Here is a 13,719-nt window from a genome sequence, read left to right as displayed (position 1 = left end):
TGTCATGATCCCACATCGTCTATAAAAGATAAAGTGCTATATGTAAGGTCCAACACTCTTCCATAACACAACGCATTTTAAAGCTAAGATGATCGCGAACTATCATTACTCTAAAGTTAATAATCATGCTTACTCTAAAGTTAATAATCATGCTTATTCTGGAGTAGTACTAGGATGGGTAACCTATTGGAAAGTCTCTGGTCCGAGAAAGCCAAATATTTTCAAGATTTTTTTAATTGCTTTATACGGCCAACTTTCCCCAACTTCATGAGAATCTGAAAATACATTTTAGATTGCTGCTTGAATGAATGCACTCGTAACAATAGCTTTGGGAGCACGCCCTAGCATACATGTCAGCTATGACTCAAATAACTAAGTATCATTAGACTTGATAGACGGTAAACCACAACTGAGTAACACGGACTGCCCATGTTGATTTTCTCGACAAATGGAACAAACGACGTGTCATACCTATTTTAAAGCTAAGTAGTATCAAACGCAATAACATTTCCAAAATGACTAATACACAACCTTACACCTGCATCCGCTCCAAACACAATTCTTAAATGCCCTTGATCATACATGTCAAACATGTAAAAGAAGTTGTGCACGCGATAAAAATAATTACGAAGGACTCCAACATCTCCAAACCCGAGCCTTAATTGTATTGCTTTTGCTATGTAATTTCTACACTCCTCATCCAATGGTAAATTTTTACTCAATTTTAAACCTGCTAAGCCATTTAATTCCAACCTTTTCTAACATAAGAATCTAGTGCCTTGTTACATCTAATTGTGATCAAGATAATAGAACTTCCATCTTCTTTAACTATACTATTGCTCTTGTGCCTTTCAATTTGCCCTAGTAGAAGTCCTGGAAGTTCTTTATAATAGAACTTCCATCTTCTTTAACTATACTATTGCTCTTGTGCCTTTCAATTTGCCCTAGTAGAAGTCCTTGGATTAAAAGTTTATGCAAGTGAAAAGTATCTTGATTTACTGTCACTAAAGTTCTTTATGCTAATTTTTGCTACACCAAAACCTTGACACTCAGGCATAGTTGTTGTAATAATTACGAACATCTTCTTCAGATTGAAACATTATTCCATCCTTGAGTGTTTCTACTGCATCCGCAGCTAAAGTATCAATCCCATTACTGAGCAGCTTGCAAACATCAAGTCAAAAGCGTAAAAAGACTTTAGCAAAAAAAGAAGCACAAGGTATGTGTGTGTGTGTGTGTATATATATATATAGTATAGGTGAGCTTATTCTTTCATGGAATTTCATGTCATAATAAATCGACTAACATGTTATGCAATCAAATTTACAATACATTTGTCTCTTTGAAGAAAATTAAAACACAGTGAAGTGAAAGAAGATGAGACCTAAACTCCAAGAAGGAAAAAAAGGGAAGAAGAAGATGATGAAAGCCAGTCGATACCACATATCAAACACAATGAATGCATAATTTTATTCAAAAGATGATGAATATATCCTATCCATCTCTTTGAAAAAAATTTGGAGAGTGAAAGTAACAAAGTTGAGCCACATATCAAACAAAAGGATACATTTGAAACCAAAATAATAATAACAATAAATGAAATATCAGGTGAATTTGTATCCATACCTTAGATTTCATAATCGGGTGAAAATTGGAACATTTTAGTCTGTATTTGTTTGTTTAGCTGATGTTCTTGCCTTCTTGGAAGAAGAGAGAAGATGAATGACTGTATGCTTTTGATGATGTCAACGTACACGCCAAATAGCATTCTTTCATCACCTGGACAGCCACATAGATTCCGCTAAAGGGTCGACTAGGGACTTCGATCCAAATAGCATTACCCTTCCAAAATGTGACCAGTGCGTAGGACTATAGAGTAACTCAAGTCACATTGTTTTGAAATATTGCATCAAAATGGTAAGAATATTAATTAATAACAACCTTTCGGGAAAGAAAGAAAAAGAAAAAAATAAAACATGAATTAGTTCACAGTTTTCACATATATGTGAACATCTGGTTCATCAATCAGTTCTATTGCACTAAAATCAGATGGATCGAGAAAGGTTGAGAAGCCGACGACAACATCTCTTACTAGCTTCTTATTCACACACAGAAACATATATTTCAACTTTAATTCAATATTATAAACAACTCACAAGTATTCATTAGGATCAGTTACATTATTGATTACATGGATCAAAAATAGATGTTCAGAAGCCAACACCACCAATTCTCTTAAACTATGTCAACTAGCTTCTCATATACATACACAAATTCAAATTTCTACAGTGAACCAATATACAAGCAATACACAAGCATATTACTAACAGTGCAGCAGTTAATCCCTTTACACAGGAAGGAGTGGGAATCACTGAAATTCCTTCTCCATTTAGTTCTAACCACAATTGATCTCGCTATTCTGCTAACATAAGAATATACCTTTTCCACTTATTGAAGAACACAAACAATAATAAATACCTGCCAAGATTTTCTTTTTATTCTAAACACAGATTTTCCGTGCTCTCAGGTACTCCCACCAGGGTAACTGCAACTATTATAACCTGCAAAACAGAGAAATAACACGGGAAAAATTATAAGATGAGGAATTCTATAGAGCAAACATTGGGGGTAGTATAGTAGTAGTATACTACTTCAGCTGAAAAATGTTGTGTGTGTGTGTATATATATATTCAGAATAGGAATGGTTTGCTAGAATTTAAGAGGACTTACTAGGATTGTCAGAGGAGAGAATGGCTGTTTGTGAGAAATCACAGTTCCATGGATTCCTGCCAGAAGTTTGGTAGAGGAGATTCATGGCATAAGCTGCATGTGATGCAAGAGTGTTTGGTTCAAAGCAAGCTCCACCTGGGTTAATCGGACTGCAATCAATGTGTTGTCCACAAGCATAGTCCAAATTTGCCTGCAATTGGGCGTCTGATACATCTGACTTAGGCACGCACCATGCTGCTTTATTAGGCTTTGGTGCCGGATTCACTGGATTCTTTGGTGTCGATGGAGTCTTACAACCAAATTATTATGTTAGTTAGGAAAATTGTAGCGCAATAATTTACATATACACACACCATTAATTGTCAATTTCAACCAAATTAAATGAAATGAAAGGTGCATTTTAATAATTTTTTCCTTTTTAGGGATTAAAAGGGCTTCTTTTTCCAAGTCAATGGTGCTAAAGACATGATATGGGGAAAAAACTAACATGAGGACCTCACACTCTAGGGTTGTGCCTCAACCATTAGATCTCATTTGGCTCACCCTAAAACCACCTCAATTCCACACACGCCAATCAGATGAGTGCTCTACATTAGAAATCGTTAACTCTCTTTTATTAGATTCACCTTTGTTGATCATTTTAGCCTACACTCCCATGATTGAAGTCTGGCTCCGGTAGGGCAAGTGTGTTTGAGCTCATCACCGAACTAAATCATTAAAAATAGCTAGTTCTGCAATGCATATATTTATGTATATATGTATATAAATGTGAAAGATTCTATGAAAAAAAAAAAAAAACTTTACCATTGTGAAACTCTTTTACCATTGTTGCCTACCCGAAACAGTAGTGATGTACCCTCCAGTTAGACCTGTAAATAGAGCCGATCTGGATCCGAATCCGAATCCGAATCCGATCCGATTAGTCGGATATGGATTGAACAAAAAATCCGATTACGATCCGAATTCGATAATCTGTTATACGATCGTTAATAATCCGATCCGATTAAAATTTTATATATATATATATATATATATATATATATATTTATATTTATCAATAATTTTACATATATATATTAATACTCCTATTAAAATTGTATTAGAGATAACCCAAAAATCCAAAAAAAAAAAAAAATCATTAGTGTTATATATCTCATCCACATGCTAATAAATCTCTTAATATAAATACTGATAATATCATACTCTTTATTCATTAAGAAAGAGTAAATAATTTACAATATACTATATATCAATGTTATATATATTAGTTATGTATTACTAAATTTATATATATTAATTATTTATCATTATATTCATTTGGTTGCATAGTTATATTATGTAGCATTCTGTATATTAACAATTCTCCGCTTCATCTAACTTTATAATTATATATGTTGGTAAATATGATTTTAATCAGAATTCGAATCCGATTTGATCCGAGTCTTAGCTAAACAGGATATGGATTGGGACATCCAGTCTGAGAACCCGTTAGTGATCCAAATCCGATAATCCGTTTTCTTAATAAATAGAATATGGATTTGATCAATTCGATCCAAATCGGATCCGTTGACAGGCCTACCTCCGGTTAGTGATGTACGTTACCAATGTGGGGCTGAACATCACAACAGTTTTGTAACGTACATCAGTAACAGGATGGGACAGGACCCTGTTTCACATGAGAAGATTTTAGTCCCTATAAACAATCTCAAAGATTCAAGAGTTAGTTTTTACCTGGCTAGTCTTGGAAAGGCCAGCATCATAAGTCATGGTTAAATCAGGCTTGAATATCCCAAATGCTCTCTCAGAACCTGGCCCGGGCTTAAGGTCCTCATCGTACAATGCAAAGATATATGTATCCACTGATTTCCCGGGCATCAATGGGGTTCCAACCTTTGACCTGAGATGTGCAACCAAATTGCCATTGTAAGCCTTGGCATTCTCGACGCTTGGCCCAACCTCATTGCTGTCTCCTTTGTATGGCCAACCCGTCTCCGCAATCACAATCTCAACATCTTTGAACCCCATGGAGTTCAATGCAGACCGAACCGCATCCACCTGCAGATCATCAAAAGGTTGTTGTTGTGCCCAACTATTTCGGCAATTTTTGCATTTACAATCGCATTGCAAATTTATACATGATAAATTAATACTCATGTTTAGCTCTAAATGCTAGTTCAAGTGTCAAAACAGTCTAAATTAATGTTTTATGCAAAGTGACAATGATATTTTTCTAATTAAACACATAAAAATTAAGTAAATTGCCCTTTTTCGTGAATCCTATAAGTACTCGTCCTCGTCATCGTCCCCGTCCTCAACTGTTCGATGAAATTTACATATAAATCATGAAATTTTAACAAGAGTTGCTATTAGAGTGTGTACTCACTTGAGCATCAAACATGTTTGTGTACTTGATGTTGGTGCCCGAGTCGACTCGTCCTGCGTTAGGTTGAAACAAGCAAAAAGCCAGAGTATCGGGTCTCGGATCACTCTGGTAAGCAAAGAAAGGGTATGGATTGATTGTGAAAGGCGAACCAGTGGCACCATTGAACCCTAGAATCCCCTTCAACAGATCTCCTATGCTCGGATCGAAGCTACCGGCCGACGGCGGGTCAGACTGCTTCAACACGGCCATGGAATGAACCGTGGAGACCTTAATCTTCCCGCCGAGGGAGGCCGAATTGAGGGCGTTCTGGAGATTCTGCATCGCCGGCAAGAGCTGATTCATCAGATTCGGGTCGCCGGAGCTCATGACCTCGTTGCCGACGTTGATGACTATGATCTTGCTCGCAGGATAGAAAGGAATCACGTTGGAATTAATCCAATTCTTCGCAAAACTCGGATCGGACGCCATCGCCGGAATGTCGCCGTTGGCCGCGCCGATAGCAATTCCGATGCCGGTGTTCGCCAAGGCTTTGATGATCGCCGGATCCGCGCCGTACAGTCTTACCTTTTCTATGGAGGTCGACTGTAAAAGCTTGGCCGTCGCCGCCGGCGGTGGTAGGTTGTCGGCGACTTGCCCGTAGTTCACACCAATAAATGACTGTGACACTGAAGAAAAATAAAAGAGAGTAAAAATCCAACTCAGTCACACACACACACACACACACACACATATATATGTATTATATATACATATGAAGACTTACTTGCTATGAAAAGGAATTGTAGAAGGAAGAGGATGAAGAAAGCTGAAGTGTAACTAAGAGTGGCCATGAAGAAGAGCTGTTTTTTCTTTCTTTCTCTCTCAAACTGTGTAACTAGAGTCTTGTGTTTAAGAAAATCTGTATATCCTTGAGTTTGTATTGAACTATATCTATCTGTTAGAATCGCACAAAACCTGTTCGAGCATTTAGGAATTAGGATTGCTTCTTTTCTTTGGCACTCTCTCTCACCTTTTCATTTGTCTTCTATTCGATTATGTGTTGGACAACCTATCACCATTATTGAGGGGGTAAAAATGAAAGGGGTGAAACTTTTAGTGGTACACTGTGTGGAAGTGAAGTCCACTGTCAACGTTACAAAGACGATTTCGAAAAAAGTGATGAGTGCACGTGGGACCATAGAGTGACCTAAGTCGTGTTGTATTCAATTACTCCAATGTGTTTTGTAACGGTAAGGATATGAATTGATAGCGTTAATTGCACAAAATTCTATAAACAAGAAAAAAATGAATGGTGTGCAACTATCGTATTGCCCTAGTTGAGTTGCTTCTTAGTGTTCCAACCTAGCATTATTTTTTATTTTTATTAATTCCTAACATGTTTGTTATGAAAGAAAAAGAAGTGTAATAATAATATAATTTTGCGTTTGGTGCATGTATAAGGATAGAAATAATGTAAGTAGAATGGGAATAAGAATGAAATAAAATATCCATTATCATTTTATTGGTTGGTTACAAATATGAAACAACTATTTTATTTTTTTGTTGTATTAATTTAAAATTTAGAATAGAATGAATTTTAAATGTAATTCTCCAAAACAAATAAATTAAATTAATAGAATAATATTCTTTTATAATTTTTTTTAAAAAAATTACGACAGTGGTAGATGGTGGTGGAGATAGAAAGTGGTAGTGATGTTAGAAAGCGACAGCGGCGGTGGTGGTAGAAGGTGATAGTGGTGTTGGTGGCAGTGGCGGTGGTGGAAGTATTAGTGGTAGTGGTGACAGGTGTCCATGGTGTAGGTGATGATGGTGGAAGACAATGATGGTGACAGTGGTGGAAGGTGTCAGTGGTGTAGGTGGTGGTGATGGTGGTGGAGGTGACGATGGTGGTGGTGTTGGAAGGCACTGGAGGTGGTGGAAGGTGGTTGCAATGGAGGTGGTCGTGGTGGAAGACAATGGCCGTGGTAGAGGTCGACGATGGTGGCTGTGGCGGTATTGATGGAGGTGCGGGCAACGGTGTGGTGGTGGTGAAAAGCAACGACAGTGGTGGTGGAGGGAATGGTGGAAGGCGGTAATGGTGTACATGAAAGGTTGCGGTGGTGGAATGCAGTGGTGGTGACGACGATAATAGTGACAGTTGTGGTGGCAATGACGGTGGCAGAAAGCAACGGAAGCGACGGTGGTCAGTGGTAATTATGTAATATGTATAATTATCAAATTTGATTTTTTTTAAAAAAACATAAAGGATAATGATAATATATATATATATATATATATATATATATATATTTATTTATTTTATTTTTTTAAAAATGATGTTTGATACCATTGAAAAGTGAAGCACTTGGTAGGATTGATAGAGAGATGGCATACCCTCCTTTACAACATAGTATACAAATCAACGTAAGCTTACCTTTAAAAAAAAAAAAAAACAAAAAAAAAAAAAACAACGTCATATGGCAAAAACGCATTCAGAGAAGAGGTGCTGCCTACTGTCATCACTTCCGAAACCAAAAAAAAAAAAAAAAATTTTCGCTTTGACTTTTTTGTAAAAATTTCTTCGACTATGGTCAGTAATCAATGGACAGAGACATTAACCAGTGTTCTGTGATTGCAAACTGATATTTCTCCTTGTGCAGTTATTTTAGAATCCAAAAAAATTTATACAATCAATCTAAAAGAATAAATAAACAACATAGACTGATACAAATTTTTTAATAGTTTAGATAAAAAAGGTTCACAATTAAACATTATTCTAATAGAAAAGTAAATATAATTGAAAGTACTTCAATTTCGGAGAAACAAGGCATCTAGTGTGTGACGTGAATGCCCTCACTCGTAGCCGTTACCACGGGACTTGGATAAGATAACGCTCCTCCTACCGCTCGTGTCCGCACATGGAATTTGATTAAAATAAAATAAAATAATAACAAGTTTGGACTACTGGCTCAGTATGTATGATATTGGATCCAGTATACATCGTTTTTAGGGGTTTAAAAATAGATAATAAAAATTGCTTTTAGTAAAACGAAAACGAAAACAAAAGTTACGTTTAATAAAATATTTTTATTTTTTTATAACAGAAAACGTTTTCAATTTTTGTGAATATATATATATATATATATATATATATATATATCAAAACGATGTTTCTTATATTTTCGAAACTGTAGTAGAAAAACGTTTTCACTAGTGTTACTGCACATGCACCATTCATTTCAAATAAAATTCATTTTTTGTGCTATATACTAACTTGCATATTAAATGTTAATAAAAATATATATTTTTAATATAGAATAAATTAAATATTGTATATTATTTTTTATTTGATAAAATATATTTTAATATATAATATATTAATTAATAATGTAAATTATTTTTTTGTGACAAAATAATTTTTGATATAAAATATAATGTTATTAAATTATTAAGCAGTAGATATTTTATATTATTATATACCATATCTATATTATATTATATGTAAATATTAAATTATAATTAATTTACAATATTATAACACAATATATATTTTATTACATATAAGATATATTATTTAATATAATAAATTATCATATGCTAAATATATTATATATCACATAATAAATGTATATATCATGCATATACATGTATTTATATACATAATTGATGGGAATATTTTTGTCTTAGTATATCTAATTTTGTACTTTTAAGATTTGTAATTTTAAATTAGATTTTCTAGATTTATGACTTTTTGATATTAATGGAAGCAAGTGTCATGCCTGAGTGGTTGGGTTGCTCCTTGTGTCTAAGAGTTCGTGTTCAAGTCATCTACCGCCCTCCTCACCCTCCCCTCTAATCGCTAACTCTTAAAATTCTTGCCATGAAAAAAATAAAATATAAATGAGATTTCGTACCTGGCGACATAGTTATGAAAAAGAAGGTAGGAATCATCAAGAAGATGATGTCACCCTGGGAAGGATCATATAGAGTTACAGAGGCCATAGAAAAAGGGGCATAGAGCTTAGAGACCATAGCTAGAAGATTGGTTAGTAAACCATGAAACGCCACGTCTCTAAAAGAGTACTACCAGTAAAGATTGAGTTCCATTCTGAACGATATTCATTTAGAATTATGCTCTTGCAAATGTATAGATTCGTCAGGATTTTTTTTTTTTTTTTTTTTTAAAAAAAAACAGTTCATTTTGTTTCAAAAATTGATTGAGCAAAGAACGCTTAGTAAAAGCCAAGTAAGTGGCAAGTGACAATCTAGCCGAACGCCAAACACTTAGCCAAGTAAGTGGCAAATGGCATTATGAACCGAACGCCAAAAACTTGCACAAAATAAAAAATAAAAAAGTCAAGTGGCAAGTGGCATTATAGCCGAATGCCAAGCATTTGGCCAAGTAAGTGGCAAATGGCATTATAAGCCGAATGCCAAAGACTTACATAAAATTAAAAATAATAATAAAAAAAAAGTCAAGTAGCAAGTGGTATTCCAGCCAAGCGCCAAACACTTAGCCAAGTGGCAAATGGCACTATGAGCTGAACGCCAAAGACTTGTAAAAAAAAAAAAAAGGGCTATGTAACAATCAGGATTTCTCAACCCGGTGCGTTAGTGATGAACCGGAAGTTGACCCGATAACGGACCTAAAATGCAGAAGCGAAAGAAACCAAATGACCTCAAGAGATGTACGTCATCCCTAAGGCCCCAAAATGACTCTCCATGAACCCACAGAACTCAAATGAGCGAAGCAAATGAAGCAAGAATGCCTAACCCGAAAAGAGATGAACTAAGGGCAAAATGGTCATTTCTCACTGAAAAGGGTGCCACCATGCACACCATTGGAAGGACAACGAAAAATGAACAAAATTAGTCTCAAGAATCGTCTGATTCTGAGTCCGGGCAGAAAAGATATGAAATCCCAACACCGATGCGAAAGTTATGAAGTAATGACTTAACATTTTCCAATATTTTCATAATAAACTTTGAAAACAAAAGTGCATAGAAAACGAGATACATGTCATTGGCCTCCGGCCTCATCTCATACATGTTAAATACATTGAAAAGAGTGCATTTACGTACACTTTATATATACGAATCAACGAATACAAGTTTAAACAAATAGGGCTATAAAGAGGCATCTTATGCTAACACTTGCATAAAATAGAAACTTAGAAACTGTAAGCCATCCAAGGAGCAATGGAATCTTCAAATCCTGAGTCCTGTACCTGAAATATGCCCCAGTATCGTAGGGGTAAGTAACATAAAGCTACTCGTAGGAGATGAGCATGCATCGACCTAGCATTTTACAATTTTATTACCTTATGGTGAAACATGTTAAAGGGGCTCATGCCACCTAACGTCTATGTCAAGATGAGACCCAGGGAGCATCCTAAGCTACCCAAATCATTTATATCATAATTACATTGTTCATGCAATTCAAACAACATGGAAACATGTTATACAAGGTAACAAGATATAGATTCTCAAAGCCTTCAACTTGAAATCCAAAATATGAAAACAACAAGTGTGGGTCATGCCACCTAACGTCTATGTTCAAAATGAATCTATAAGGTCATTCCTAAACTACATTTGAATATCAAAACACAAATTATGATATCGATGCAATTTAACCAACAATGGAACTTCCAATACAACGCATGAAGCATGCTTTCACAAAGCTACATCTTAAGCTCAAAATAGGAAATCAAATAAGGAACAACAAGTTACGATATCATCTAGTTATCAACTTGAAATAAAATACGAAATCAAACAAAGTGGATACTCGGACGTCACGCCAGATCGGACCGACAACATAGTTACTTTAGGGTTACTAGTCCATGGGTAACCTCCCTATGTGCGCACTAGACTATATAGAGGGACAATCCCCCGTACTAGAACCAAGTCTTAGCCGTAGCCAAACAACGACATCCCCAAGTTTCCAAAATCAACAAATTGTGCAACAACGTATATATATCAACATGTATATACAAGATATCAACTATTTACCAAGCACAATCCAAATTTTGGAAACTTATACAATATATGCTCAAAATTCACAACTACTATGGCATGTAAGATGTCAAATACAAAGTGTGCAATTCCTTACACATAGCAACAATATATTCAATAAGGAAAAACATATTCTCATGAATATAAAAGTAACAACTATGTTATCCAATGCTCAAAAGTAATCAAGTGAACATACATCAAATCCAAATCCATGATTTAAATATAGAAACAACTTCCAGAATGCAATTAAATCCATGGAGTAATAAAGTAGAATTTAATTAAACATAAATAGTTAAATTTTCTAATTCTAAGTTAATCCAAATAACCTAAATTTAATATATATTGAAAGACATGTCATGGTTATCATATATATAATATCAAATGACAAGTTAAGTGATTAAAACACTTAAAACAAAATTAATCAAGCTAATTAATTAATTTCCTCTAGATTTTTAAACAATTCCAAATGCCCTCAATTTAATCTATGTTAGAGAACATGCCAAGGCCTATTTAAATACTACATTATAACTTGATTTAATGCTTGATACAACTATATGAATTAAACTTTCACTAAAGATAAATATCAAATAAAAGTTGTAATTCTTAATCAAATGATCCAAATTTAATATATGTTAACCAACACATTTAAGCATAATTTCCTAGCATGTTACAATTCAAATCAAAGTTATATATCATCATAAATTTTAAATCTTACACAAAGAAATAAAAATTGCTAACTTTCTAGATTTGATACAAAGTATACATATATGTTGTATAATGATGGCAAACACACAATACAACACACAAATAATCCTAAAACATTCCCTACCTCAATTGGAATGAAAATCCCAATTACCACCAAAATGAAATCGCCCCAAATTTTCGGTCTGCAAAACAGATTTTTCAGCTTGTTACCTTCAACTTGTAAAATTCATAAAAAATTCAATTCTAACCCAAATTGAATGAATCCAAAGCCCAATGAAAGCTTAAACACTGTAATTTGATAATATCAATTTAGTTTAACAAAATATTTTCCCAATTGAAACAGTTTTGCCCCACAACTTTGAAACAATTTCTGCCCAGAAAACACATTTTCAGCCTATAGCTTCCAACTTTGAAAATTCATGAAAAATTCATTTGATATCCAAATTGGGCAAACCAAATTTATTTTGGAAGTAAACATATGAGAGTATAAAACTAGAAATTTAAGCCATGATCCAATGTCAAAAGGTTAGTGAAATAAATCATCTAAAAATATGTTTTCCAGCTGCAATAAAAACATGGATAGGAGATAGTTTCGGATTTTTAAAAAAATTTAGAAATACTCTAAAATCGTAAAAAAATTCTGAATAGTGTAAAACCTAAGGGGGAAGTTCCAGTAAAAATTTCAAGGCAATTGAAGTACCACAGCTCCATATAAAAATTCATTTCCGGACTGAAAAAGGAAAAGCTTCAAATTTCCAGCAACTAGCTTGCAACTTCAAAAATTCATAACTAATTAATTTTAAATCTAAATTACATGAAACCAAAACTAAATGAAAGCTAATTGAGTATATTTTCATATTCTATATTTAATTTGATAAGATTAATTTCAAGTTAAAGCAGTTTAAGGGTAAAATACAAGTCCTTCTCTTCTGTGCATGTAAAACACTTAATAATGACATAAAAGTACTTCAAAATAATAGATCAATACCTCACTAGAGAATTGAATCTCTAGATACCAAAGCAAAACTAGGAGTTAGGCTAGATCCTTCATGGGTTTTGAAGAGGAGGATGAGGGGAACAAAAAGTATTCCAAGTTCAAAGTTCTAAGGTGAGTGAAAGGGCACCAAAAATGAAGTCAAAGCTACTAGTCAAGCTTTTCTCCAATGGTGGCTTCCTTAGGGTTCTTGAGAGGAAAGTGATGAATGAATTGAAATGTGTAAACTCTAAGCTAAATTGGTGGGCTTCTCCACTCACTAGGTGCTCTTGCACTACCTCTCCCACACACTCTAATGTAAGACTAAAGGTGAGTCCTACACTTGTCATGAATCCATGTAAGCTTCCAAGATTAAATATTAACCCTACACTTGTCAACCATCCATGCCAACAAGTGCAGTAATCCTAGGACAACAAGTGGGTGAATCTCCAACCTCCACGTGTCATGAGATTAAGCCTCCAAGTGGTTCCACAAAATCAACAAGTGGCACCATAAGAATGTGACACTTGTCACATTTTCCGAAAATTGCAAAAAGGTCCTTTTTGAAAGTATCTTCCAATTTAATTTGCAAAATGGTTCCTAAGACGACAAATAATTACTTTACTTAATTACCCAAAAACCCCTCAAGTTATGGATAATTGCAAAAAGTCTTGTTTTCATGGCTTTTACAAAGAAAGTAAGCATTTAATATGCATTTCTACAAAAGTAAAAATGTAGATGTCATGGAATTTAAATATCATGAACGTATGCAAAACCGGAATCAAATCCGAGCACAAAAAATGAGGTTATGCAAGTAAAAGTGAAAAACGAGAAGAGGACGAAATAAGGAAAAGACGAAAAATGAATAGTGTCAAAAAATAAAAAAATATGGAAATGACTCGGTCCTCAAAGGAAGTTGTCAATCCAAAGGAAAGAG

General features: G+C 34.4%; 1 protein-coding gene and 1 long non-coding RNA gene across 2 annotated transcripts; both read right to left on the bottom strand.

Moving 5' to 3' along the window:
• Positions 1 to 2,141: 2,141 nt before the first annotated feature.
• LOC132279475 (glucan endo-1,3-beta-glucosidase 7-like) lies at positions 2,142 to 6,168 on the bottom strand. Its single transcript, XM_059781460.1, has 5 exons — positions 5,877 to 6,168; positions 5,114 to 5,778; positions 4,462 to 4,785; positions 2,731 to 3,019; positions 2,142 to 2,561 (listed from the first exon to the last, which is right to left on the bottom strand). Exons 1-5 carry the CDS (start codon positions 5,941 to 5,943, stop codon positions 2,524 to 2,526), a joined length of 1,383 nt encoding a protein of 460 aa, XP_059637443.1. The 5' UTR covers positions 5,944 to 6,168; the 3' UTR covers positions 2,142 to 2,523.
• Positions 6,169 to 10,092: 3,924 nt separating this feature from the next.
• LOC132278825 (uncharacterized) lies at positions 10,093 to 13,071 on the bottom strand. The gene is made up of 3 exons (XR_009471136.1): positions 12,798 to 13,071; positions 11,934 to 11,991; positions 10,093 to 10,320 (listed from the first exon to the last, which is right to left on the bottom strand). It is a non-coding gene; the product is annotated as an uncharacterized LOC132278825 (long non-coding RNA).
• Between the last annotated feature and the right edge of the window lie 648 nt (positions 13,072 to 13,719).

This window comes from Cornus florida, unplaced genomic scaffold (genome assembly GCF_030987335.1).
Source record: "Cornus florida cultivar Cherokee Brave unplaced genomic scaffold, ASM3098733v1 CherokeeBrave_3.0.0_Hap2_Chr10, whole genome shotgun sequence".
NCBI lineage: Eukaryota > Viridiplantae > Streptophyta > Magnoliopsida > Cornales > Cornaceae > Cornus > Cornus florida.
Note: the sequence above shows the minus strand (reverse complement) of the source record. Positions and strands in the feature narration are given on the sequence as shown.

What these genes read in the sequence shown, in the direction of transcription:
- LOC132279475 (XM_059781460.1), bottom strand. Translation starts at nt 5,943, where the DNA reads ATGGCCACTCTTAGTTACACTTCAGCTTTCTTCATCCTCTTCCTTCTA. An exon ending in GCCTTTCCAAGACTAGCCAG is followed by an intron (nt 3,020 to 4,461) that starts GTAAAAACTAAC and finishes TTTGGTTGTAAG; the next exon opens with ACTCCATCGACACCAAAGAA. An exon ending in TCTCTCCTCTGACAATCCTA is followed by an intron (nt 2,562 to 2,730) that starts GTAAGTCCTCTT and finishes TCTGTTTTGCAG; the next exon opens with GTTATAATAGTTGCAGTTAC.